The sequence below is a fragment of the Artibeus jamaicensis genome, unplaced genomic scaffold, assembly GCF_021234435.1.
Source record: "Artibeus jamaicensis isolate MK-2021 breed Jamaican fruit bat unplaced genomic scaffold, CSHL_Jam_final scaffold_1689, whole genome shotgun sequence".
NCBI classification, from domain to species: Eukaryota; Metazoa; Chordata; class Mammalia; order Chiroptera; family Phyllostomidae; genus Artibeus; species Artibeus jamaicensis.
The window spans coordinates 5,980,006-6,007,263 of record NW_026522029.1 but is presented as its reverse complement, the minus strand read 5'-3'; the positions used below and the strand labels follow the sequence as shown (position 1 = coordinate 6,007,263).

General features: G+C 37.7%; 2 protein-coding genes and 1 non-coding gene across 6 annotated transcripts in view; 1 reads left to right on the top strand and 2 right to left on the bottom strand.

The window, feature by feature from the left end:
* ST7L (suppression of tumorigenicity 7 like) overlaps window positions 1-25,995 on the bottom strand; it is a 69,096-nt gene extending 43,101 nt beyond the window's left edge. The window contains exons 1-9 of one of the 4 annotated variants that reach the window (XM_037152506.2): window positions 25,365-25,489; window positions 22,911-22,993; window positions 19,727-19,889; window positions 16,063-16,117; window positions 13,132-13,247; window positions 7,383-7,461; window positions 2,242-2,396; window positions 455-552; window positions 75-189 (exon numbers count right to left, since the gene is read on the bottom strand). In XM_037152506.2, the coding sequence (XP_037008401.1) occupies window positions 75-189; window positions 455-552; window positions 2,242-2,396; window positions 7,383-7,461; window positions 13,132-13,247; window positions 16,063-16,117; window positions 19,727-19,889; window positions 22,911-22,993; window positions 25,365-25,434 (934 nt within the window). In that variant the 5' untranslated portion in view covers window positions 25,435-25,489. Of the gene's footprint in view, window positions 1-74; window positions 190-454; window positions 553-2,241; window positions 2,397-7,382; window positions 7,462-13,131; window positions 13,248-16,062; window positions 16,118-19,726; window positions 19,890-22,910; window positions 22,994-24,759; window positions 25,009-25,364; window positions 25,490-25,891 lie in introns of those variants that run through there. The other 3 variants (XM_037152505.2, XM_037152507.2, XM_037152508.2) reach the window with 3 other exon arrangements.
* Window positions 10,530-10,663, bottom strand: LOC119054605 (U11 spliceosomal RNA). Its single transcript, XR_005083546.1, has one exon. It is a non-coding gene; the product is annotated as a U11 spliceosomal RNA (small nuclear RNA).
* Window positions 25,619-27,258, top strand: part of CAPZA1 (capping actin protein of muscle Z-line subunit alpha 1) — a 35,567-nt gene continuing 33,927 nt past the window's right edge. The window contains exon 1 of the mRNA XM_037152514.2: window positions 25,619-25,725. Coding sequence (XP_037008409.2) covers window positions 25,687-25,725 — 39 coding nt within the window. The 5' untranslated portion in view covers window positions 25,619-25,686. The remainder of the gene's footprint in view (window positions 25,726-27,258) is intronic.

Sequence of the window (27,258 nt, the reverse complement as noted above, 5' to 3'; positions counted from 1 at the left end):
TAGGATCACACTTATGGCTATATAATTTAAAAAAATACTTTAACTATGCTATCAACTAAGAGAAATTCACTTACCATCATATTTTGCTAAGACTGCCTGAACATCTGCATAGGCCTGTAATTCTAAAAGTGATTCTAGTAGATTTTCATGGATGTTCAACATGGTCAGAGGAGGAAATTCTTTCATCAACTGTATATTAGAAGGAAAAAGAGATTAAAATCATAATATAGAAATTCAATATAGCTGAATCAAGTTTATTAAAGTAGAGATTCTTTTTTTTCTTAACAAAACTGTGGAGACTCAACCCTTAATAAATGTATGCATGTTAAATAAATATCTTTTCATGAACACCAGGAATTAAAAAACAGCAATTTTACATTAAAATAATTGGAAACTCAAACCCCATTTTAAGTTTTTTGAAGACTATAAAGGTCCAGTCATCAAATTCACTTACATCTCTCATTATTTTTACTGCTTCTCTTATTCTTCCTAATTTTCTTGCACACATTGCCAATCTTCTTTTAATATATACCAGTACATTAGTATCTCTCCCTATTAAAAAAAAAGACACAGCTGTCATTTTTGTATTATGATTTGCTATTAACATATCCATTAATTTTATGATTACTCTGGAAGGTTTAATTAAAATTAAATTGCGTCAGCCCTGGTTGGTATGGCTCAGTGGACTGAGAGCTGACCTGCAAACCAAAGGGTTGCTGGTTCGATTCCCAATGAGAGCACATGCTTGGGTTGTAGGTCAAGTTCCCAATAAGGAGTGCATGAGAAGCAACCACACATTGATGTTTCTCTCTTTCTCTTTCTCCCACCCTTCCCCTCTCTCTAAAAATAAATAAAATCTTTTAAAAATTAAATTGTGTCAGAATGATAGAGTATTAATTATTGTTGTATCTGAGTGATGAACATTGAATGGCCATTCATTATACTGCTCTATTTGTGTATATGTTTGAAGTTGTTTATATTAAAAGTTATATATATATATATATGGAATTACTTTTATCTCTAATAATGAGTAATCTGAGAACAGTGAAGATACAAAGTAATCAGTGTATACTTGATAAATGCATTTTAATATTAACATAAAAGAAACACATATATTAACAGGAAGAAATCATATTAACCTATTATTTTAAGTTTCTGCATAAACAATCTACTATTTTAATATTTTCTATGGTTTTAATGACAAAAGATTTCCAAAGCAAAATTTCCAAGGCTAGTGTAAACTTTTGTTCAATAGCTAGAACTAATAAATATAAAAGTACTTCTAGAAAAAGATAACAAATATTTCTGTAACTATCTTATAGCCATATCTGATATTATACAAGGACAAATGGCACAACTTTTTTACAGATGCGGTTTTGTTAGTTCCAGGCTGCAAAACTATATATTCCCACAATTGTGTGTTATAACATCATGCATTAATGAAACATTCTGTATACATCAATATTTAGTTTAGAAAGGAAACTACCCAAATTTTAATTTTCACAAATAAAAGATTTAGAACTTAACTGCTAGCAAATAATGTATTATGTAAACATATTTCAATTTACTGCCCACTATCTGCCAAAATCATGAAACTAAAACTCTCTGGCCACAAAAAAAATCACAGGAAGCAGCAGTACTACAGATTCTAACATATTTGGTAAAAGTGTTTGAATCATAACTGGGAGAATATCCCTATGAGTGGAAAGAAAGGACCTCAGTCACTATGGCCCATATGATCTCAAACACACCTGAGAAAAATCAACCAAAGAACAAATCCATGCCAAGTATCAGGTTGGTTTTTGTGCTAAAGGGGCCACTCCTGGCACTGCATGGAGATGCACACAGCCTGAAGAGCTAACCAGATGATGTCCCTCCAGTATTGTTTGGGGTTAGGCTGAGGATGAAGGTTAATAGCCACTTATCATTACGGGAAGGCTCTCGTGGCTCTTTCTGAGTTGTGCTTCTCCGATGACCAGCCCAACTCTCACATGAAATAAATTACTATTAAGTCTTAGAGCAGCACATCTCTCAACAACCAGAGCAGATCTGTTCAGTAAGCATTCTCTAGCTAATACGTATTTCTGTCTTGTTGGCTATAGAAATTATGAATAGATTAATTATCTTTCAGGAAAAGAAGCTGACCTTAAGTATTAAGTTTATTACCATTGTTTTGTGTTTTAAACATAAAATAGTCGACTGCAGGGACTGAAAGGTAAAAACTGGTTCCAATTTGCTTACTCAGTTGGGCTTCATGCTGAGGACTTTGGTGCTGGCACTGCTGTGACCGCCTGTAAATAGTCTCTCCTGCCTTGAGCGCCTGTCTAAACAGCCTTTCAGCATCCACAATAGTTGTTGCTTCTTCCTCAGCCAGTAGAACGTAAGCAGTGGCACAGCTATGAGGAAAGCAAGCAAGACAGTTTTAAGTAAAACAGCAAGGCAATTATTTTCTCATTGGTATGTCCCTTTGCTCTACATCACATTTCCCTACCTTTCCCTACACTTTCCATCTCTCTGAGAATAAAAAACAACTTCATCCAATATTTTAATTTATTAGGGACATATTGGTATATTCTTTATGTCTTGTTTCTGCAATTTCTCTCCTTTCCTATCTTCATTCTCCTTTCTTTACTTTCCATTCTCTGATCCTCTGTCCCATATCTTCCTTTTGTGGAAGAGGAAAGAAAAGATACACACTTAATGAATTATCTGAAAAATATTCAAAAGGACTATGCACTCTAGTGGTCATGCCTGCTCTTAGTCATCATGTACTTTTTAATATCTATCTCATGGATAGAGAGGTATAGGAGAGGGTGACAATTAAGCAGAAAGTCTCGTGGCTAACTAGGCACCTTTACCGTTTGGCTCAGAATCATACTGCAGCACTAGACCTTTCCCCTGCACGGATTCCTTCTCCGCGATGCCCCGCCCCCTCGTGGACTTAACCACAACAGAACTGCAACTGAACTTCCCTTGGCCTGCCGTCTAGTCTCCCCTCCTACAAGCCTACTCTCACTTGTCACACCCATGCTGACTCCAAGTTTCCTTTTCGCCACCCCACTGCAACACAGATTTCTCTTCATGTCCTTTAGGTCAAAAGCTGGCTTATAAGATAAACTAACTTGTTTGAGGGCAAGAAAAGAAACAGAAAGTTTCCTTTGTACTCCCAGAAATAACTCTTCTGGAGACAAGGTCCTAGTTCTGATGATCTAAGCCCAGACTGTCCAGTATTGTGGTCACCGGCCACATGTAGTTATTGAGCAGCTGGAATGTGTCTAGTCCAAAATGAGATGCACGCCAGACAGAGTATGGTCAGTGGAAAATGCACACTGAATTTTGAAGACTTAGAAGAATGTAAAATACATCATTAACAGTTTATTTTTAATGTTGAATATATGTTAAAATAGTTTAATATTTTGAGTAGAGCTAAATAAAATATATTATTCAAATTAATTTCACCTGTTTCTTTTCACTTTTTAAATGTGGCTACCAGAAAATTTAAAGTTACATATGTGGTTTGCATAACAACAGGGGAGAAATTATTGGTAAAAGAACAAAGCGGCCACAAAACAAAAGTAATGGCAAGATAGCAATCAAAATATTGGGGACAAGACAGGTTTCTCAGATGTAGAAAACGCAAATCATACCATTTTGGCATCTTCCAACTAATACTCCAATTTGAAATATATAATAATTTTGCTAATCAACAGAAATGTCTTTATTATATTATATATCATTAAGTTAATCTAGCTGTCTATTCTAATTATTTAATTATGTAGTTTCATAATAAATTTTGAAATCAGAAAGTGAGTCCTCTTTGTTCTTCTTTTACAAGACTGTTTTGACTATTTGAGGTCTCTTACAATTCCATATGAATTTTAGGATCAGCTGGTCCTTTCTGCAAAAACAGCTATTAAAATTTTGGTAACTCGAGGAGTACTGCCATCTTAACAATAGTACGTTTCCAATCTATGAACGTGGAATGTCTTTCCACTTATTTAGATCTCCTTTAGCTTCTTTCAACAATACTTTGTAGTTTTCAGTGTAGAAGTTTTTCACCCTCCTTGGTTAAATTTATTCTTAGGTATTTTAATATTTTTGATGTTATTGTAAGTGGAATTGTTTTCATTTCCTTTTCAGATAGTTCATTGCTAAGTGTATAGAAATACAACTTAATTTTATATGTTGATCTTGCCGCCTGCAACTTTGTTGAGCTCATTTAAAAGCTCTAATAGCTGTGTGTGTGTGGATTCTTTAACATAGTCTGTATGTTAAAATTATGTCATTATGCAACCTGACTGGGAATCGAACTGGCAATCCTTTGTTTCACAGTCCAGCACTCAATCCACTGATCCACACCAGCCAGGGCTAGCTATGGGTTTTTCACAGGTCTTTTATTAGTTTGAAGACACTTCCTTCCATTCCTCGTGCTTTTTTAGTTTTTATCATAAAATGGTGTTGGATTTTTTCAAAACTCTTTTCTGCATCAAGAGATAATCATGTGGTTTTTTCCTTTGTTCTATTCGTGTGGTGGCAGACATTGACTGATTTCTCATATGTTAAACCACCTTACTTTCCTGAGATAAACCCCACTTGTTTATGGTATATAATCTTTTTTAATATGCTGCTAGATTTGATGTACTAGCATTTTGTTGAGGATATTTGCATCTGTATTCATAACAAATATTAGTCTGTAGTTTTTGTTTCTTATGATGTCTTTGTCTGGTTTTGGTACGAAGGTAATACTGGCCTCATAGAATGAGTTAGGGATTTCACTTATATGTGGAATCTAAAAAACAAAATAAATGAACAAGCAGAACATAAACAGACTCATAGATACAGAGAATATCTTGACAGATGCCAGATGGAAGTGGGTTTGGGGGATGGGTGAAAAAGGTGAAGGGATAAAGCAGCACAAATTGGTGGTTACAGAACAGTCACGAGAATGTAAAGTACAGCATGGGGAATATAGTCAATAATATTGTAATAACTATATATGGTGCCAGATGGGTAGGAGATTTATCAGGGTAATCATTTTGTAAGTTATAAAATTGTCTAAGTACAGGGTAATACACCTAAAACTAATACTGCATGTCAACTGTAATTTAAAAATAAAAAATGTTTCTAAAACTTTTTTTAAAAGAATGAGTTAGGAAGATTTATGTCCTCTTCTATTGCTTTGAAGAGTTTGAGAGAACTGGTATTAATTCTTTAAGGGTTTGACAAAATTCACTAGTGAAGTAATCTAGTTCTGAGCTTTCTTTCTTTGAAAGTTTTAAAATTACTCATTCATTCTCTTCACTCATTATAGGTCTATTCATATTTTCTAGTCCTTCTTGAGTTAGTATGGGTAGTTTGTGCATTTCTAGGAATTTGTTCATTTCATCCAAGCTATCTGTTTGCATACAACTGTTCACAGCATTCTCCTATAATCTTTCAAATTTCTGTAAGATCAGTAGTAATGTCCACAATTTCATTCTTGATTTTAGTATTCTGTCTTTTCTTTTTGATTAGTAAGTCTAGCTAAAAGTTTGTCAATTCTGTTGATCTTTTAAAAAACCAACCTTTGGTTTCACCAATTTCCTCTATCATTTTTCTATTCTCTATTTTGTTTATCTCACTCTAATCTTTATTACTTCCTTTTGCCTGGAGTTTAGTTGGCTCTTCACTTTCTATTTCCTTAAGGTATAAAGTTAAATTATTGATTTGAGAACTTTCATTTTTATTAATGGAAGTGTTCACAACTATAAATTTTCCTCTGAGCACTGCTTTTGCTATATCTTGTAAGATTGGGTATGTTTACATTTAAGTAATTAATAATAAGAAAGAACTTGTTTTTGCCATTTTCCTATTCATTTTCTATATGTCCTTCCCCCAGTCCTCATTTCCTGTATTACTGCCTTTTTTTGTGTGTGTTAGATATTTTCTAGTACACCATTTTGATTCCCTTATTTCTTTAACCATATGTTTTTAGTTATTTCTTAATGGTTAATAATTAGAACATCTAGTTTAATACCAATTTAATTTTAATATTATATAAAACTTTGCTCCCATATAGCTCTTCCCTCACCCTTTATGTTGTTATGGTCATAGGTTACGTTTTTATAAACTCTATGTTCATCAACATAGACTTATAATTATGGTTTACATAGCTGTCTTTTAAATCATAGGAAAAAAAGAATTGCAGCCCTAGCTGGTGTGGCTCAGTGGATTGAGTGCCAGCCTGTGAACGAAACAGTTGCCAGTTCGATTCCCACCCAGTCAGAGCACATGCCTGGGTTGCAGGCCGGGTCCTCAGTAGGGGGCGCACAAGAAGCAACCACCCACTAGTGTTTCTCTCCCTCTCTTTCCCTCTCTAAAAGTAAATGTAAACTTTGAGATTTCCAGGCACGTGTGGGAGCTTTTTGAAACCTTTATTTCCCAAAGTATCTCATTCCAAAGCCTTTCCTCCAAAGCTTTCTGATTTGTTTATTGTTTGCCCTGACTTTTATCCCTTGCCCCAGGCAGAAGCATTTGTCTTTAAATGTTTTAACAATTGCCCCTCAGTGTTGCTGTGTCAGTGCTGGGAGAGTCAGGGTTTAACTTAAAGGCAAGTCCCTTGAGCTACCAGATATTTTAGGTTGTTATAAACTTTTTATTAGTTTCCAGAGTTTCAATAAAGTTGATTTACTGCTTTGGAATTCCGGACACTGCCATTTTTTGTTCCACCTTGGGAAGGTCTTCTTAATAAGGATACTATATCTGGGAGAAGAGAGAAGAAGGAGGTATATAGGGGATGATGCTAAATTCACATTATTCAGGAAGCATACCTCAATTCCAATTAGGGCCATATTTTTACTTTTGGCATTTATTTAGTATTAGATTAATACTTACTGATCTGTTCCATTTAAATATTAAGTTGACTTAAAACATAAAGTTAATACAAAGAACTATAAAAATCCTGTTAACATGAAAAAATTAGTTAGAACTACATTTTATTATTTTGAATCTCCAACTCATGCCTCTAATCCCATTAACAACTGAAATTCTCAGGGCTGAATGAATGCTTTAAATGAATGATTTAAATGAAAAACAAAAATAAAACAGGTGACATAGAATTTTAGTACTTTTTAACTGTCAAGAATTATCACCAATTAGATCAGCCCTCTCCATTTTAAAAAGTATATCTAGCATAATTTCTATTTAAAAACACAGATCAATTGACAATTTCAGAAGCAAATATATATGTCAGTGAATACTGCAAATGCGGTCTCCAGTATGCAAAAAGAGAAAGGAGACTGCTAATGACTCCAAGCGTCTTAAGAATGGACAAAAGAAAACATTAAGTCATTTGCCTGGGTTTCCTTCAAAACAAACTTATTTTCCATATATTTCAAACTTACTCATTGTTTAATTCTAAAGCTTGATAGGCTGCTTTGATTCGAGCTGGAGGATTTCTTTCCCTCCATGCCTTCTGCATAACTGTAGGAAAAATATTTCAAAAAGTAGATGAGATGGTAAACATAAATAACCTTATGCAAAACATATGAAGAATGAGCTAGGAGAGCAAACGACGACTTAAATAACATGTACCTAAATGTAAGAAACAAGAAATTGGGGTGCTAGTTCACATTAACCTTAGGAGAAATGTACATTAAATTCAGAAACATCACATGTAATAAAAATATATTGTTTTTCTTTTCTATTTAAATAACAGTGCACAAGACCCTGGCTGCTATGGCTCAATGGATTGAGCGCAGGCCTGCAAACCAAAGGGTCACTGGTTTGATTCCCAGTCAGGGCACATGCCTGAGTTGTGGGCCAGGTCCCCAGTAGGGGACGTGTGAAAGGCAACCACACACTGATGTTTCTCTCCTTCTCTTTCCCCCTCCCTTCCCCTCTGCCTAAAAATAAACAAACAAACAAACAAAAATTTAAAATGTATAAAGTACTTAATCAAATTAATTACATTATTAAACATGAATATTTACACATCTAAATTCATATTAAAATTGAGTTTGAGTGACATCAGATTATAATCGATATGAAATTCTAGTTCTTTATAATTTTTGAAAAGGTTCTTTGGAACTGCTAGAAATATATAACACACTTAAAAACAAAGACTTGCCTAAGCAATGATTCAGTCCAGGAAGAATGTTTGAATTTATATTTTGTATTAAAGGCAAAATGGGGAATTTAGAATATAGTACATTTATGAAAAAGGCCAGTCTCTACCAAGAGTCAAAAAAAGCCTGAATTAGAATCTAAAATAACAATATTTGTTTTGCTACCTTTTACAGTACCAAACAAAATTTCACACTAAGTAAAATTTCTTAAAAATTAAATAATGTAGATTCTTGCAACTATCTGGCCTATTTCAAGTTTGATAAGAAAAATAGAGAATCTATAAATGTTGCCTTTGAAACAAAACCTACAACTGTCCAGAAAGAATAATGTGGAAAATGTTTGAGTTTTCCTTTGGAAACAAAATACTAGTCTTGGCTTAGAAAATGAGACAATATATTCTATTTGTATAACAAAAATACATTTCTTATATCAAACATGTCACCAGTTGGCTGACAGCTAATGCTTCCTGAACTTGACGAACTGATATACATCAGCACCCATGTGATAAGAACCAGGTAAAGAATAGCATTTTGCTGAAACACTAAAATATAACATAAAATTACATATAACATTAGATGCCATTCTTGATGATGGGCTCTCTTCTATAAGTTACATGATATTCACAAGTCAAATTTTGACACTGAATCTTTACCAACATTTTAAATGGTTTGGTATTCCAGTATATTAAGGATATACTATAATTTATTTAACCCATTGTCTTTTGATAAACAATTAAGTTACACCAATTTTTTGCTAAATAGAAATATTGTGAAAAGCACAATTTGACATCTATCTTTGTATACCTGACCAAGAAGTAGAATGTTGTTTAAAATGTACGCATCTTTTAAATGATTTTGAATGTGTACTCCAAAATTCCTCTCAATAAAATTGCGTTAATTTACTTAATTTCAGGCAGTGTAGGAGAGTGACAGTTTCCCTACTTCCTTACCAACACTGAATAATATCAGTCTTCGCTAATACATAGAAACTATTTCATTTGCATTTACATTTCTTTATTTTTAGTAAGGTCTTTGAATCTACCTTTAAGCATTTTTCTCTCATTTTTTTTATTTTCAACTGCTCTATGCAGTCTTTCAACATTATTTCTCATAACCAATGCAGCTCTAAGTCAAAGGGGAAATGAAGTAAAGGAAGAAAATACATATTTCCTTCTAAAAAAAGGTGTAGAAATAACTTAAAGCAAATGCTGATTTGATATTCAACTGTCTTTAAAAGCTCTTGATATGCTTAAAAAATAACACAAGCAGCTAGCAATTCAACCAAATTTATTTATTTTTCAAGTTAAATAATATTCAACATGCTAACAAGCAGAAAAGACACTAACACAAAATCTACTAATATAGTGATTCCTGATGACAATAGTTAAAAGAAATTTGTCACATCACACAGATACACACATTTGTCTTTTCTGAATCTAAATCTACAGCTATAAATCATTACTTTTATGTGAATGTCTGAAAAGATCAATACGGAACCAACAGCCCACTTCTGAATTATCATTCCCAGAGAAACTATGTCCTTGAGTTCAGTCTTTAGCTGGGATTTTGTGTACATGAACCTTTGCAAGGACCAAAATGGGATGCATGGTTTTAAAAGAATAAATTTCTAAAGCCTCAATTTTATATGGCTCTTTCCTATAACTGATCTACCAGAAGAATGTTTCTCTGATTGGTCTATGCATCACGCAGGTTTTCCATTCTTTCCAACACCTGCTCTCCCATATCCCAAAAGATATAATCCTTTCTCCTACTTTACAAAAGGAAGACTTACTTCTCACTTACCCTGAATCTTTCCAAGGTACACTGCTCTACAGAGTAAAAAATAAAAAATCTCCAGGTGCCAAAGGGACAATTCAAAGTTCAAGTTTGAGAACTGCCATTTTTTTCTTTATAAATAAGATCCCTTTATTTTTTTTTAAGATTTTATTTATTTGTCTTTAGAGGGGAAGGGAAGGAGAGAGGGAGAGAAATATCAATGTATGGTTGCTTCTCATGCGTCCCCTGCTGGGAACTGGCATGCAACCCAGGCATGTGCCCTGACTGGGAATTGAACCGCAGTTGTTTGATTGCAGGCCCACACTCAATCCACTGAGCTACACCAGCCAGGGCGAGAACTGCCATTTTTAATGAAGGAAACTATAACAGGGATTCCACCTTTCACTTATTTCTTCTAACCGTGATGTTCAGCTTTGGAATTAGAACACTCTGGCCCTTGGATGCACTAAATTCAGGTTTACTGTAGAGTGGGGAAGGAGTGATAATTCTTAGCATTCCCATTTATCAACACCCTTCTGTCCTTACCATCAAAGAATGCATTGCTCATACAGGAATGTCCCCTCTCAGTAAGGCAAAAAGGACATTAGTGAAAAATAATAAAGGCAGTGGAATCTTTTTTTTTCTTTGGCAGGTGCCAGGACCAATGATCACTAGCTGCCCAGGCACCAAAAAATTACACTTCTGAAACCTCTTGGCGTCGATTTTGCATGTAGAGCAATCACATTGCCCTGAAGATTCCACTCACAGCAGAAGCCCTTTTTTGAAATTTTATTTTAGCTAAGAGATAACCTCTAGGCAAAACTACAAGAATATCTTTCTATTTTATAATTAAATTCAGAAGAGAGGCAGCTGTCATGGGAGGCATGTTCACATGAACTGAAAAACAAAGTCAGACTTTGTTGGAAAGAAAGTAAGTCTGACTTGGTTAATAGGACTGACCATGAGAACTCACCCAGCCAATGAGGTTGTCTGGAGGACATTTTCCAAAGTTGAAAGAACCAAATATGTAGCTCAAAAGATTTGACAAAAATATAATTCAAGTACATGATACCATCTAGAATGTCATGGTCAAAGGAAATTAAAATTTCTAAAAATTCATACAAAAAGTTTTATTGTGGCAAAGCACATACATGTGATAAGACTCTCAAACATAAAATTATAACAAAATCATCTGAAGTATGGGATGGATATAAATTCCAGAATAAAAAGAACATATAAAATTTACCACTGTTGAAGAGTATCTGTTCATGTATTCTTCCATGGATAATGGTATGTGTTAAGTCATTATATTTCTTGAGATACAATTAAAAATACAGTATTCTAGGTTTTTAAAAATAAATTAATTAACTAATCACCCAAGGATACACTTGTTCATTTTTTAGAGAGAGGGGAAGGAAGAGGGAGAGAGAGAAACAAGGATGTGAGAGAGAAACATCAATCGGTTGCCTCCTGTACAAGCCCCGACCAGGGACCAAACTTGCAACCCAGACGTGTGCCCTGACTGGGAATCAAACATGTGAGCTTTTGTTTTGCAGGATGATACTCCAACCAACTAAGCCACATAGGCCATGGCCTAGCTTTATTTTTAAATGTCTATATTTATAATATATCAAAAACCATATTCTTTGCAATTACTTAACCTTATGATATCAACTTAAAAATACATGAAGGGATACATAGTCTTTCAAACTTCTCTTAAAAGGTATATGAACACAAATGTTTTAAGACCACAGCTTTAGTGGATAGCCATGGTTACTATCTAAAAGCCCCCAGTATCTGCGATTTGGCCTGGGAGAAGGAGGTGAAGTCTCAATTTCCAGAGTCACTTTGGTCCTTAAAGTTAACACACAAAACTGATTTTCCACTGCTATTTCCCCAATACCTATACAGGTGCTGTAAACACCATTAATGTAAACATTAAGCATATAAAGCAATTCATTTTTTCTCCTATTTACAATTAAATCATTTAATGTAACCATACCAAACATCCTTGGGGTTCTTGCTACCACCAACCCTTAGTATATTTAATCCAGCAATGAGATATCACAATGAACTCACTTGAATGCTGGAAAACTGGCTATTTTTCAGATGCTTATTATTGGCGATTGTCTTCTGCCTACTGATGTAGTGAGTAACCATGGCAATGTGGTAATAATGTAGTGGTTAAGAGCCAGACTTGAGTTTGAAACCCAGCGTTATCATTTAATAGCTAGACGACTTAGGCATGTTACTTGATTCCCCTTTGCCTGTGTTTCTCTATTTTTAAAATCAGGCTAATAATAGTACCTACCTCATAAAGTGATTGGGAAGATAAAATTAGTACATGTATATAAATTGCTTAGAAAAGTGCTTGTACATAATAAGTGCTCTACAAGTGTTAACTCTTCTTAGTGAAATTGCTGAAGACATCTGTGACACCAACACCACTCATTCATTCATACTTTGATCGGGCAATAAATATTAATAATTACAGAATGCAGGCACTGTGCTACAAGATAGGGATTCAAAGATGATGAGAATATAGTACCTGCTTTCCAAAGTTTCACACCCTGTTCAGGAGGAGAAACATTAAAGCAACATGATAACATTATAATAAACAAGTGTTTGTGGTTGAAAATTGTTTCACTGAGGTTTGTACTAAGTACTGTAGAACAGCAGAGAAGAAAGGAGATCCCAGAGAAGGCTTGCTAGAGAATGCAACTTTTAATTTGGATCCTGAAGGACAGAAACAGAAGGATAGATATGAAAGAAGGAATTCAAAGTAGAAGGCTAGTTGTGATAAAGAAGTCTGCCTTTAAGTCGTTCCATTTAAGAGTCTCAATACTCTTTCTGAGAAAAGAGCTTACAGAGAATTAAACAGACATTTCTATGGTCTTCCACCACTTTAGATGCTTCTCTAACTTACGATTAGAATAAAATTATGTCCTGTTTTTCTCTACATGCCTGTCCCTGTGTTTACACTTTGTCTTACTCTTTTTTCTTTTTGCAGGTGTTAATTTCTCATATCAAAACTGGGTACATTTTTCTCTGTATAAGCAGTTGCTATATTTGATCTGAAAGATTTTTTAAAGTAATAATAAAAGCAAAATTTTAATAAAACACGTGAAATTCTTTGTAAGAAGGAAAGGTAGTATAACAGCCTAGTTCAAGATCATAATTAGTTTCCATTCAATCTGGGTTTCTTATCAAACAATTCCATGTCTACCCCATGGTCAGAGATGACACGTACCTGTGTCTGAAGGACGTAAAAAGTCAGTGTCACAGGTGAAAAAGGTCTGATGGTCCTGAGCTGACAAATTCATGTCATAGTATGTAAGAGGCTCTTTACCAGTCACCCAAGTGTATCTTTGCCAAAACACAAGAAAATATGTAAATTGAACATGAGAGAGCATCGACTTGCTACAACAGATACTTTAAACTTCAAAAATACACTGCTAAAAATTCTATTTCAAGATGTTTTTTAAAGCTTGTTATAATCAGAAAAACAAAAGAGATAACCTATACCAACTACTTAGAGTATAATAAAACACAAAAACTAAAAAAGAAAAATGCTAGACTATTCAACAAACACTTCTTCAAAATTGGACTTGAAGAGATAAAATGATTTGGCTTAGATATATGTCTCATTAAATATACTTCAATAAACTCTTAGTGACTTAGAATTAAGTATAAAAAGTAAAACTACAAAGAAAGGAGAAAACATGGGTAGACTTTTACTAGATGTCAAGTTGGTAAAAGGCTTTCAAAACAAAAAAGTGAATAGGAACTTTTTATAGATGCTACCAAATTAGAAATTTAAACTTTCGTTTCCCCAAGACCCACAATAATAATGGCAAGTAACCAAATTCGCTAATTAATACATTTTTAAACATGTAATCTCATTAGTAATTAATAAATAGCAAATTAAAATAAATTTTTACTTTTCATCTATCAAATTGGCAAATATATGTACATTGTCAGGTGGAATATGGACTTACACATACTGCTAGTATAAATGTAAGTTAACATTTACATTTTTGGTTCCAAGATCCAATCAGATAATATCTACCAAGAGTCTTTTCCCTGGCTGGTGTGGCTCAGTGGATTGAGCACCAGCCTATGAACCAAAAGGTGATGGATGATCCAGTTCCATTCCCAGTCAGGGCACATGCCTGGGTTGCAGGCCAGGTCCCTGGTTGGGGGTTTGCCAGAGGCAACAGATCAATGTATCTCTCACACATTGATGTTTCTCTCCCTCTCATTCTCCCTTCCTCCCCCTCTTTCTAAAAGTAAATAAATAAAATATTTTTTAATAAAAGTCTGAAAAATATTCACACTTAGCTAGAGGAAGGGTGCATGATATTATATTATACCATTCTCTCTACTATTACTTTTCACATTTTCCATAACCAAGGACAAGATGAAAGGGAAGGGGAAAAAATATCCACACCCCTCGTTTCGGTAATACCAGTGCAACAAATCAAACCTAAGGAAACAATCATTTATGTGGCTAAATATTTTTACATAAAGATATCACTCTAGTGTAAATGTTAACAGTAAAATACAATCTGTGACCCAGATAGGGAAGCATATCATAAATATAACTGCTGAAAATCATGTTTTTAAATAAACTTATGTTTTGAAGAAATTCTGTGAGAAATCCACATATTTTGATGTTCGAGTTTTGTTTCTATATATGCATATGTACATGGAAATACGAAGAGCAGTTGTTACTTAGTGGTAAGAAGAGGTGATTTTTTTTACTTTCTTTTTCATAATCTCTTTATTTTCCCATTTTCTATGATGAATATGCATACATTTTACAATCTAAAAAAATGACTTTAAAAGCCCATTGTATTATTTATATGTGACTAAAGATACTAACTTCTTTAATAGTATGAGTTGCCTAGCTATTTAAAGTTTTTAACTATTTTGTGAGAAACTATCATAAAGAAAAAAGAAAGCAATCCTTGTTCACTTAGCAGTTTTGCTACACATTCTAAAACCATAACAATTATTTATTAACAATCTATATATTCCCAAAGTTACTTAAAACAGTTAAAATATAATATGCAGCATCAATAATATAGACTAGAAGTAAATTAAGAAAGACTCCGTAAAGCACAAACAAGGACTGGGCCATGCAGTGGGGTCTGGGGTGAGGCTAACATGTGACTGCCATGCGGCGACTCCTGGCTCTCTGGGAACAACTACACAGTTGTTACCACTACAGCTCAGACTGTGACAGCGACCACTGTGAAACCAGACTTCTACAGAGACCAGTCACTCGAAAGAAGCCTCAGTGCTGCAGATACTGAAACTTCTCTTTAAAGTCTTCATGAAGTAGATGCATATAATATGACAATAAAAAGCCTAAAACCTTTGTAACGAACACAGTGAGAAATTCAGGGACCTGTCTCTTGCAGAAATCCTTACTACAGGCTAATGGCATCTCTCACAAAAGCCTAGTTTTCATGTCCCAGGACTGACTGTCTTACACCATCATGTCCTTAAGCACAGATGACTGCTTAATCATTTAGCATCCCCATCATTTTACACAGCGCCCCTATACAGCAGACACATGATGTTTCTTGTTCGATGAATTAAATAACATGCCCAGTCTACCTCCGGGTAAAACATAAAGTGTCTCTGGTCATAAATTTCAAAAGATGTTTTCTCATTTAGTGTAAAAACCAGGAGAGAAAAGGACACAGTAGAGTAGATAGAAAATGGCAATATAAAATATAATATAAAAATACTAAACTCTGTACTGTTGCATAAATGAAGTTCACGTTCACATTCACATTCAGATTGGTATTTTCTAGTGAATCCTCAAATACATTTTGAAATCGAGCACATATGCATCAGAACATACTGACACTTGAAATTTTGTCTTAATCTCATAAATTCTTTGAAAAGGCTTTCTGACTTTTCAAACCAGGGGCCAAATGTATGCTTGTTATGTATGACAAATGTATGGTTTGAAGCAATGTTTCTCATGATCATAAAAGTAAATGCAGTCAAGATGCTGTCAAATAAACTTTGGGCTAATCACTTTACCTTATCTTGTATCAGTATTTCCAAATAGGAGAGCTGTGATATATTGATAAAAACAAGTGTTTTCATAATACTTTTACTCTAAAACCAATGCCATAATTATACAGAAAGCAAAATGTAATACCTCCTATATTCTGCTCCTCTGAAAAGGTTTAGAGGGTTTCTCCATACCTTGCATTCTAAAAAACAAAGGAGAAAAGGGAGGAAATAAGACAGTTTAAGCAAATGCAATTAAATCTTAACTCACCATTTATCATATAGTCACTGTATGCTAAGTACAGAGCTAGCCACTGATATAGCACCAAGACAAATAAAGCCCCGCCTTCACAAAGCACACAATTAAATCTAGTAATGCCCTTATTTCTGTCCTCACAGCATTTGGCTCACAATTCAATGACAGCACTTACCATATCATAATGTGATTATGTGTTTTAAGTTTCTCCCTTTTAAATATGAACTCTTAAAATTTTGTTCATTTCTGTACATATTCCTGGAGCCTAGCACAGCATTTGAGAATACTTTTTAAAAGAATTAAACGTAGCATGGGAGTCATGTAAACTACCACCAAAACTGTATGATAAGTGCTATAGGAGAGATACAGTTTGTTCCAAGAGAGAAACACGAAGTGATTAGTTTTGCTCTGGGGATTAGGGAGAGAAGGGTTTCAGAAGGAAGGTGGTGCCTGAACTGACGCTGAATCACCAGCCACCTTGGATGCGCAGAAGGCTGCCGGATACTCCGGGCAAACAAGCATCTAAAACCACTCGACCACTCCACACTGCAACTAAACTTTAGGAAAGCGCCTCTCGGTACATTTTGGTATAGTATCAAAAAAAGAATACCCACAATTTTCTAAAAAGGTTATTAAAATAGTCCACCCTTTTCAAACCATATATCTGTGTGAGACCAGATTTTGTTTATACACTTTGACCGAAACAACAGATCCCAACAATATAGAAGCAGATATGAGAATAAGGTGCCTTCTATTAAACTAGACATTGAAGAGATTTATTTATTTACTTATAATTTTTTTTTTAAGATTTGTTTTAGAGAGTGGAAGGGAAGGAGAAAGATAGGGAGAGAAACATCAATGTGTGGTTGCTTCTCATATGACTCCCACTGGGGACCTGACCCGCAACCCAGGCATGTGCCCTAGACTGGGAATTGAACTGGCAACCCTTTGCTTCACAGTCCATGAATGCTCAATCTACTGAGCCACGACAGCCAGGTCATGAAGAGATTTAAATAAATGTAAAACGATAGTAGTCTTCATGATAATCTGCTCAGGCTGCCATGACAAAATGCCATAGACGGGGTGGCTTAAACAGTAGAAACTTGTTTTCACATAGTCCCGGGTCTGAAATCAAGGCTCCAACAAGGTCAGGTTTGGCACGAGCTCTCTTGGACTTGCAGATGGCTGCGTTCTCCTCTGTCCCTGACATGGCCCCTCACATGGTGGAGAGAGAAACTGATCTCTCTCTCTTCCTCTTCTTCTAAGGCTACCAGTCCTATGAGAGTAGGACCCCATCCTGCTTCATTTAACCTAATTACCTCCTGAAAATCCTATCTCCAATACAGTTACAGGAGAGATTATAGCTTTAACGCATGAATTTGGGGGGATACGGTTCATTCTGTAAAAGTGTTAACATGTAATGGGTTTACTGTTACTTTAAAATAATAAATATTTTTAATTTGTCTTCATTTCTAATACAATAATCAGTGTAAGTAAACGAAAACTCTTTGAGGTCCTCATCATTTTAAGAGTATAAAGGATGCCCGAATCCAGAAAGTTTGAGCACCCCTTTCTTACATACTAAGAGGAAAGGATGTACAAAAAGAAGAAGCATCAGAGGCTGAGGAACCAGTCAGGATACTACAGCAAGTCGGGAAAAGCGATATTAGGAGCCCAGACATGGGGCAACAAATGTTAGAATAAAAAAGGTAGGATGGAGTCAAAATAATTTTTGATGGGAATCAATAGAATATGATGGGTATTAACTGTTTGGAGAAAAAGGGGGAAATAAGAGAGATATAATCTGAAACAACCCAAATGATTCTAGTATGGGAATTGGGTACCATTAACAGCTTTTAGGATTGTTAAGAATCCTACTGAAAGAAGACAGTTTCATTTTGGAAAGAGTGAGTTTAGGAGCTTAGAGCCATCAAAGGTAGAGATTTCTAGCAAAGAGAAATGTGGATCTAGAACTTGGGGGTATAAATTCAAAACTGGTTCCCCCACTGTATACATCTGTGGAAGAAAATACTACAGAACAAGATACAGAACTACACAATTCTTATGGCCCTCCTTCCAAGAATCACTAACTACACCCTCTTTTCTGTTACCACAGGGCTCGCACCAAACCCGACCTTGTTGGAGGTCTGATTTCAGACCTGGGACTATGTGAAAACAAGTTTCTACTGTTTAAGCCACCCCGTCTATGGCATTTTGTCATGGCAGCCTGAGCAGATTATCATGAAGTATCTTTTAAGTATATTATTTACATATCTTTTTATATCTTTTGCTATCCTTATTTATATGTCTGTATCTTCTACCAAACCAGAATGTTCTTAAGGTTATCGTCACTCCCATTATGAAATGATGTGTTCAAACTCACAATAGGGAATAAGGTTATATAATGCACCATTGTTATGTAATTATTTACACACTGGACTCTGAGCATCTTGAGGACAGATCTATATCATATCCATAGTAATATGTTTCATTGTTAGGAGTTCTATAATTGTTTTATGAAAGAGGAGAAAGGAGAAGGGGAAAGGAAATGACCATTTCTCCTTCTTGTACCCAAGTGGCTGCCACCCCACCCCTAGGATTCCTGGTCAGCATCCACTCATGCTCCAGGACTCAGCTTAGATGGTGCTTTTTCAGAGACTTTCTCTGACCACATTTAAAAATGCCAGCAACTGCACTCAGGCAGTATTCTTCCACTAAACAAACATAAGCCTAGTGGTTAAGTTTACTGAACAAATGAGACCTTATGGCAATCTATGGAAGTACTCATTTGTATGATTATTATCTACACCAAATGAAATGAATAATTCAAAAAAATTACTATTTGGCTTTGAAAATTTTACTTTCCTAAATGTATATCATTAACAGTTATTTTGTATTACTAGATACATATAGAGAAAAATATATAATTAAAGCATGACAAAGGAACATCCATACCTGAATAACTATAATTTTGATGTCTTTGTAAGTACAATGAGAATAAAAGGCATTGAGGATAAAAGAAAACAAAGTTCTCCTAACTTTGTTCTCTTGCCAGAGATGGCTAATTGTCTCTACTCTCTCCTTTATCTAATAAAGTCCCCTAATTTTTCAATATTACCTGGGCATATGTACACTGAGAAAATAATGACAATTTCTAGCTTCCTTTACAGCTGTGGCCATTGGACAAAGGTCTGATGAGTCAGAAGTAGGCTGAGACAGTATGTAACACTTTCGGGAAGTGTCCTTGGCTGCTGTGTGGTGAGGCAGGGGAAAGGGTGTACTTCTCCCAGCCTATTCTCCATCCTGCTGATTGGAATGTTGCTATGAGAGCTGAAGCCAGAATCTTGGACCACAAGGCAAAACTGCATTTGGAGGTGGCAGGCTAACAAAACAAGAGTCTGGGCTTCTGATGACCATTGCTCTCCAGTACAAGCTGTGGATTACCTATGTTTACATCAAAGACCAACTTCTCTCTGTGGTTGTGAGTTTTCCACCTCCCACAGCCAAACACAATCTTAACTACACAGCTCTGCAAACACATTAGATAAGCGGTCACCTGACAGATTCTGTCTGCTGGTTTCACTTTCTCTGTTACTGGAAGGAGAACTTGGCTCTGAAATGCTGTTTCCTGTTCCTCCCATCAGTGGTCGCAAATGGTTCACAGACACTTGCTCCATAAAAGACGTGCCATGTTTATGGAAGTACCACCATTCGAACATCTACAACAAAGAGAAAACACCCTTTACTTAATATAGGACTGATCAGCAGATATGTGAGCTCAAATTAAAACATTATCTCAAGATGTTCCTGTTTTGAGTCAGCATTTTAAGTGTGCTCTCCTTCCAAAACAAATAAGCCAAACACAAGATTCCCCAATAACACATGCCAAACAAAAGTGAAATGCCTTTTTCATACTTTGTCATAAAATTTAGAAAAGCTTAGTTAAAATTAGAAGGAATACATCTGTAAATAAAGCATTAAAAACAATAAAAAGGTTTCATCTGTAAGTAATCTAACTCTGTTATATTACACTGTCATTTTATTCTATCTCTATAGCATAGTTAAAGAGAAAAACAAGTTGGAAACAACTAACCCCAGGCGGCGGATTAAACTAGGGTGAGACTAACGTTTGAATCCTGATTTGGCTATTAGCTGTGTGCTTTGGGCAAGTCGCTTAAACTCCAGCCTCTCAGAGCCTCAACATCCTATCTATTAAACATGGTTATACAAGAATGATAAGTGCCTTTTGAGCAAGAAGTTACTGTTCTAGTATTTGGCAGTATTATTAATGTAGATTAAGAGTCAGAACTACATTTTGAGCCATTTTGAACCATTTAAAACCCATTTTGAACCATTTAAAAATCAGAATATTCATTTCTTTCTGTTTCCATGGTTTACCACTGTTACAAAAAGAAGCTAGCTCTCTGTGCTAAGTTAGCAGAATGCATCATGTTTGGACACTCCAACCTTCTCAACTGCCTTTTGCCTGGCTCCTCTGGGTCACAGCTTCAATGACACACATTTGGGAAACTTCCTGATTCCATGGAACGGAAAGCTGTACTCACATTGGATCTGTGCTTTCCTTTCAGAGGCATCTTTTCCCTGTAATAATTAGTAGAACAACTGATCTCGTTGCTATTCTTCAAGCTCCCAAGCATACTAACCCTTCAGGAAGAAGTAACAAAACCACACGGCTGGCTTCCTCATGTGCTTCAGATCTCTACTACAGAATCACTGTTTCGGTGAAGCCTTCCCTAACTTCCCTGTCTGAAATTGCCACCTTTTCCTCTACACTTCACATGCCTTTTTCTGACTCATTTTTCCCTTTAGCACATATCACTAACAGTAAAAACATACTATGTGTTTTACTTATTTATCTGCTACTGTGTATTGCTCTAATATAACGTAAGCTCCAAGAGGACAGGGACTTTCTTCTGGTTGGTTCAGTTCTGCTAGCCCAGTGCTCAGAAAGTGTGGCACCCAGTAGGCAGGTATTCAATAACATATTGTCAGGTGAATGAGGCAATCTCCACAATCACCTTCTAGGCCATATTTCATGAGAACCGAATCTGTGTTTGTCTGCTTACCATGGTATTCCCCCAAATCCAAGAGTGCCTAAGAGCTACACAGCCTGCCTCCCCAACTTACCTCAGTGTATGTGTGTATGTGTGTATGTGTGTGTGTGTGTGTGTGTGTGTGTACAAGTTTGGTATGCCCCGGTGATACAACAACTTATAAACAATAATAACCTTCCCTGATGAAAACCCATCAGTATTACAAGAGTAGTAATATCATTTAACCTTTAAAATTTTACTTCAATTTCCTAATTTTAAAGCTTTGGTTTAAGAAGATAATATATATGTAAAATTTCCCCTTCTTATAAATGAGGAAATTAAGACTCATAGCTGTGACTTGCCCAAAGCATCAGCCAGTAAGTGGCAGAGTCAAGACTTAAAACCACATCTTCTGGTTTTAAGACCAATGCATTTTCTACATCAGCAATTTAAAGAGAGTTTATTTTCTTTATTTGGACTCATATGCTATTGACTAAATATGATAAAGTATGTTTAATTATGAGTGGGCTTTATAATTCAATAAATTTTGAGGCTTATATTAATCCATACTTTTCATCCCGAATTCCTCAATAATTTTTTTTTTTAAGTCAAGAGAAAAATCTCTTTCTTGTCCGGCATTTCACTCTAACAAAACGGTCAAGTCTTAGTCCTTGTAAAAAAAAAAAAACCCAAAACACTCCAACACAGATGCTGTTATTTCTACTACAGCTGGAGAGCACCATCTAGAGATGAGAGAAAAGTAGAGAAGAAGTCATTGGCCATGCATGCCATACTTCCTAAGATTTTCATGGGTAGCAGTATTTTTCCAAAGTTTATTCAAGGAAACACTAGTACCTAGGGATGTTAATAAAGATTATAAAATTCTAAAACATTTTTTAATTAAAAATGCTAGCTTGGTCAAACAAGACAATGAGAAGCTGAATTAATAGCCAAAATTCATTGTGTTCACTGTTAGTACTAGGCTGTTAAAAGCTTTTACATACCGTATCTCATTTAGTCTTCATAATCCTATGAAGTAGAGACTACTAATGTACCCGCCCCCCAGTTTACATTTGAGAAAACTGGGACATAGAAAATTAACTTGTTCAAAGTCACACCCCTAAAGGGACGGTTAACCTGACACCAAATTCCCGCTCTTAACCACTCCAGGGAAGATAACTGGCAGCCTACAGGCTGAATTCAAGACAGAGATAAATTTTTAGTTTGTCCCATGTTGCCAAGATTGAAGTATTATTAGATTTTATACAAACACTGTGTATCCATGTTCTCTTAGAATCATCTGAAAAATTGGAAGATCTGGTAATAATGGTCTGCAAGTCTATGTGACAACAATCAGCTGCAGCCCCTTCTAGAAGAAGCATGCACTGTCCGGTTCACCCAGTCTTCCAAGTAAACAAGGAATTCTAATTTTTAATCTCTGCCCATGTCACACATTTTCATCTGGGAGCACCAAGCTGGGCCCTGCAGGCATTTAGTTAACAACCCACTTCCCAGTCTTTTATGCACAGTCAACCTCTAAAAGTGGAGAGCAGAGGCAGTGGCTTTCCAAATGCTGAACACATTTTGAGCATGTTGATCCATAAATATTTATAGTTATTGTAACCATATAAAGAGATTTGATCCTTAGATAAATACAAAAGCATGAAGGAAATGGAAACTACTTACAAATATTAGTCCTGATATCAAAGAAGATGTTCCCGTAAGTGCCACATAGAATTTGGGTGTCAATGAGTTTAAAAATACTGTCACTGCCAAAGGGGGGGAAAAAATCAAAGTTAAAAAAAATGGGGATTCATAGTACTCGTTACAGATATGCAGTGTCTTTATGAGTAGAGGAACATAAGTAGATTAATACCTAGTATGAGATTCATTTGAGAAAGGTTGTTAATTTTTAAAAAGCTACTCGAAATTCACATTGTACTCTATCCTTTAAAAATTTGCCTTCACACATGTAAGGTGAGGGTTTTACAATGTTGATTTGTTAAATAAGCAGATTAAAATAAAATAATTTAGCTTGGTTTTGAGATTAAAACTAATAATTTATAAATCATAATTTAGCTAAGAACTTTTGTAAATCTATAAGGATAGCTAAACAAACATCGGTTGCAGGAGAGATTTTAAACACTCCCTAATTATTTCGGTAAGATAGAAACCAGTGTTGCAAATCAGCTGGAAGAAAACAGGGTGTGTATTTGGTATGTCGGCTAGTGAGGGAAAATAACCCAAAAGAGAGGAGCAAAAACTGAGTGCTCCCTCCTTGCCCCTGACTTCCTGAAAGTCTGCACCAGATTCTTCACTTCAAATAATTGTCTCATAAATATTTTGGGTTTTACAGAGAGAAAAAATTGTTATAGTTACCTACTCTCATCTAAATGGTGTACCTACATATGAAAAAATGAGAAGCTCAATGAATAACATTTCACTGAGCATAAAAAAACGTGTCAGCACTTCATTAATTAACCTATTACAGGGACACCAAATTTGCTTTTTCAAAGTGTAGCAAAGCTCATTTACTGAGCTTGCTCTTTAGCATGTTAGTTATATCTGAATTTACATAATGCTTGTTCTAAAAAGTCCAAAATATTTCCGAACTAATGCTCGGAAATTTTTCTCGGTCTTTCGTGGCATCTCGTGAAACAGAAATGGAGACATCTGTCTTTTCATGCCACAGAATAAACCACGTACTGACAGTCACAGTCATCCCGTAACAGAAATGCTTTCGTCTTGTTCTGAGGTTGCTGTTCAGGGCTGGGGTGGAAACACGGTAAGGACGTGGCTCCCATCCCGTGTCCTGGCTGCTCAAGGGTGATTTTTGCAGCACCCCACGGGGATCATCACTTCCCACTTGCTTTGTACCCTCAGCCCACACTACATCGCAAGCTCTGAACGAATGTTGAAACAAAGAGCCGGCTGCGATCGGTGGCTCTCTTAATCTGTCCAACCTGTGCTTTTCTATTGTAGTACCCAAGATAAAGCCAAAGCCAAGAACAGCCAAAAATATCACGAAAACGATGGCTCGACAGAACCATTTTAAAACGTGAGGATGGGCGGTTAAGATCACGGCATTTTCTCTCTTTTAGGTATTCGCTCTCTGAAGCGAAGCTCAGAGGCGCTCATCTTTGTGGTCTGGGTTGGTGGCCCCCGCCGACGAGCGGCGGGAGGCTCAAAGGAAGGGCTCCCACCAATGGTGGTGGTGGTTGGGGGTGGGGGGCGTGTACGAATTCTGCATCCGAGTCTGCGAGGGCTCCCCCGCTCCGTCCTACCGCCCGAAGCCTGCGGCTCGGCGGGTGGCGTCTCCCCGGCTAAACGAGGACAGCAGATGGAGGGCGGGCCTTGGCTCCAGGGAGGAGCCAGCGGCCGCAGCTGGTTTTGACAGCCAGCTGCGGGGTTGCGACCGAGAACCCGCTCGGTCGCACCCCTCCGACTCCTTCTCCGAAGCCCAAAAGGGACCACTGAGTCTCTGCCCTTTGACCCCTGCCCCCTGCCCGTCCCCAGAGAAGTCTGGGCCTCTCACCCGCTGCCAAATTCTCACACAGCCGCAGCGGGACCCTCAGAGCGTAAAGCAGTCCCAGCCCCAGCCCCACCACGAACCACAGCGACACCCCAGTCCCCGCCAGCCTGGCCCGCAGCCGCTCCCTCCAGCCCAGCGGCGGGCTCAGGCCGGGAGCAGGTGCCGGGGAAGAAGCCGCAGCAGTCGCGGCTTCAGCCAAGCCGCCACCGTCCGCCATCTTGCCGCTCCCTCAGGCGCCGGGCGCTGGGAGGGAGAGATGGGCAGGAAACCCGGCGTCGGGAATCCTGGGATAGTGACGGACCTGAGGTTGGCCTCTGCGGAGGCCGAGCGGCCCAGGGAACAGGGACCGAGATTTGGAAGGTGAAGGAGCGTCCCAGGGCTGGGGCTCCCTATTCCCTCCGAGGGTGCGGAGAGCGGCACCTACTCCTGCAGGCACTAGGCTGAGATGTGACCCCGGAGTGAAGTGGTGTTGCTTCCGTGCGAGTGAGGGTCACCTTTCAGCCCCCTCCCCTTTCCTGGGCTCGGAAAAGCTGCCGATCGAGCAGGGCCGAGCCGCACTTCTTTTGGACTCGTCTGCCATGGAAATCACTGGTCCTGGGAAAACCTACAGGAATAGCAATTGCTTTTCGGTCGCATGGAGCTCGGGCGCCGAGAACAGTCGAAACACGCGCCCTCCATAGATGAGTGAGGAAATGTATGTAACAGAGAGAACGATATCAGACTTAAAAATCATCTGAGGCAAAGGCGACTTTCTGGGGCCGCCCCGGCGCCCGTAACTGACATGGCGCCCTCTGGTTCGGCGTTTCCGGGCGGGTCCTCCACTCCGCCCGGGCGGGTCTTCGCGACGGCCCCCACCTCCGGTGCTTCCCTCACTCGGCTTCCTTCCCGGCCTGCCTCGCGCCCGGGCCGGGCTGGGCCAGAGCAGCCAAGATGGCCGACTTCGAGGATCGGGTGTCGGATGAGGAGAAGGTAAGGGGCGCACCTCTCTCACATTCACCTCCTCCCGCGACAGGCAACTGGGGCTCGGCCCGGCTGCAGGGGGAACCCTGGGAAGGACCCCAGCGGAAGGGAGCTTTTTGGCCCGTGCGCGCGTACGCCTGCCGCACTTGGGACGCTTTTCTCTTGAGGGGCTTACCCTGGCTCCCGGTGGCCCCAGTTCCCCATTTCTCGACTCCTTCCCTCCTGGCCCTGAGGCACAGCCCAGTGGCCCTCCTGCAAGGGAAGAGACTTTCCCGTATTGAATCGTGGCTATAGAGTCGATTAAGAGAGGGCACGACGGTGATGTCGCGACGTGTTCAGAGGCGGTGGTTTCACCGCCCTGAGCTGGTAGGGCTTACCCCATCCCCCCATTTTTAGGTGCGATCGAGGCGAGTTTAGGGCGAGCCACTTCCTGGTCAGGGTGGCCCCTTAACTTCCCTTTTGCTCCTCCTTCCCCAGGAAGTGATTTTGCTGTCACGACTCCTGGACAGAGAGAGGTCCCTATCCATCTGTGCTTACAAACTATAAGCGGAACTAATTCGCAGTACTAAATGTGTGCGCCTCATGCAGAATTCGAGCACCACTCTTCCCTGGATTGTATGTTGGGGCAGAGGGCCCCGCGGCGACTCCCTCCCTTGCGTCTTACATCCTCTTAGAGATAGTAATTAAAGAATACTTTTCAGTTTCTTGTTAACCGATTGAGCGTAGCCCACGGATTCCTCTTTAACTCCAGGATGGTTTTATAAGGCACAGAAACCTCATGTTGACACATTCAGGTCTGGACAAAAGTACCGTGACTTCTCTAATGCTCCACTGGGGTGTCTTTGATTATCCTTGAATTTGTCAGTGTAATTTGTGTACTTATTTTTTCAAAAGTGTCTGAAGTATAAGAGCATATTCTGTGTTAGGTAGATTTTTTTTTTTCCTGACACCTGCACACCTTTCTTCACAATTCGTCGGGCTTTTCATGTGATTTTTGGGCCCGTAGAAATGAGATTTCACTAGATGACTCACTATAGGACAAGAGTGATATCTTTTGTTTCCCATAGTGACCGTTACAAAATGTGCACCCTTGAGTGTTCTGTGATGTACCTCTGCTCTTTCTGTTTTTCTATAAGAGAGACTGGGATGGTGGAGGGGACTGTTGTTGATCCGGGAGTCCTCTGGATGGAGTAATTTGATACAATATACCTACATACTTCATGCCATCTCAAAATGCACTTTAGTGGTAAATGTTCTCTTTCATGGAAATTCTCGTACATGTGTATGTTTAGGGGGGAAGGCATTTTACATGAATTTGTGCTGGAGAGAAAACTATAATAAACACTTGTTCTAAGGCATATAGTTATGATTCAGGTGAAATTAAATTGCAGTCAATGTCAGGGTATAACACAGTACTTGTGAGCCAACTGATGGTGCAAGTATTTCAAGCAAAACTGTTGTTACAACACAGTTTCACTGAACATTTAAATAACAGTAAACTTTGAAGTTTATTGTGCCCAAACAATGCCACATTCACCGGTG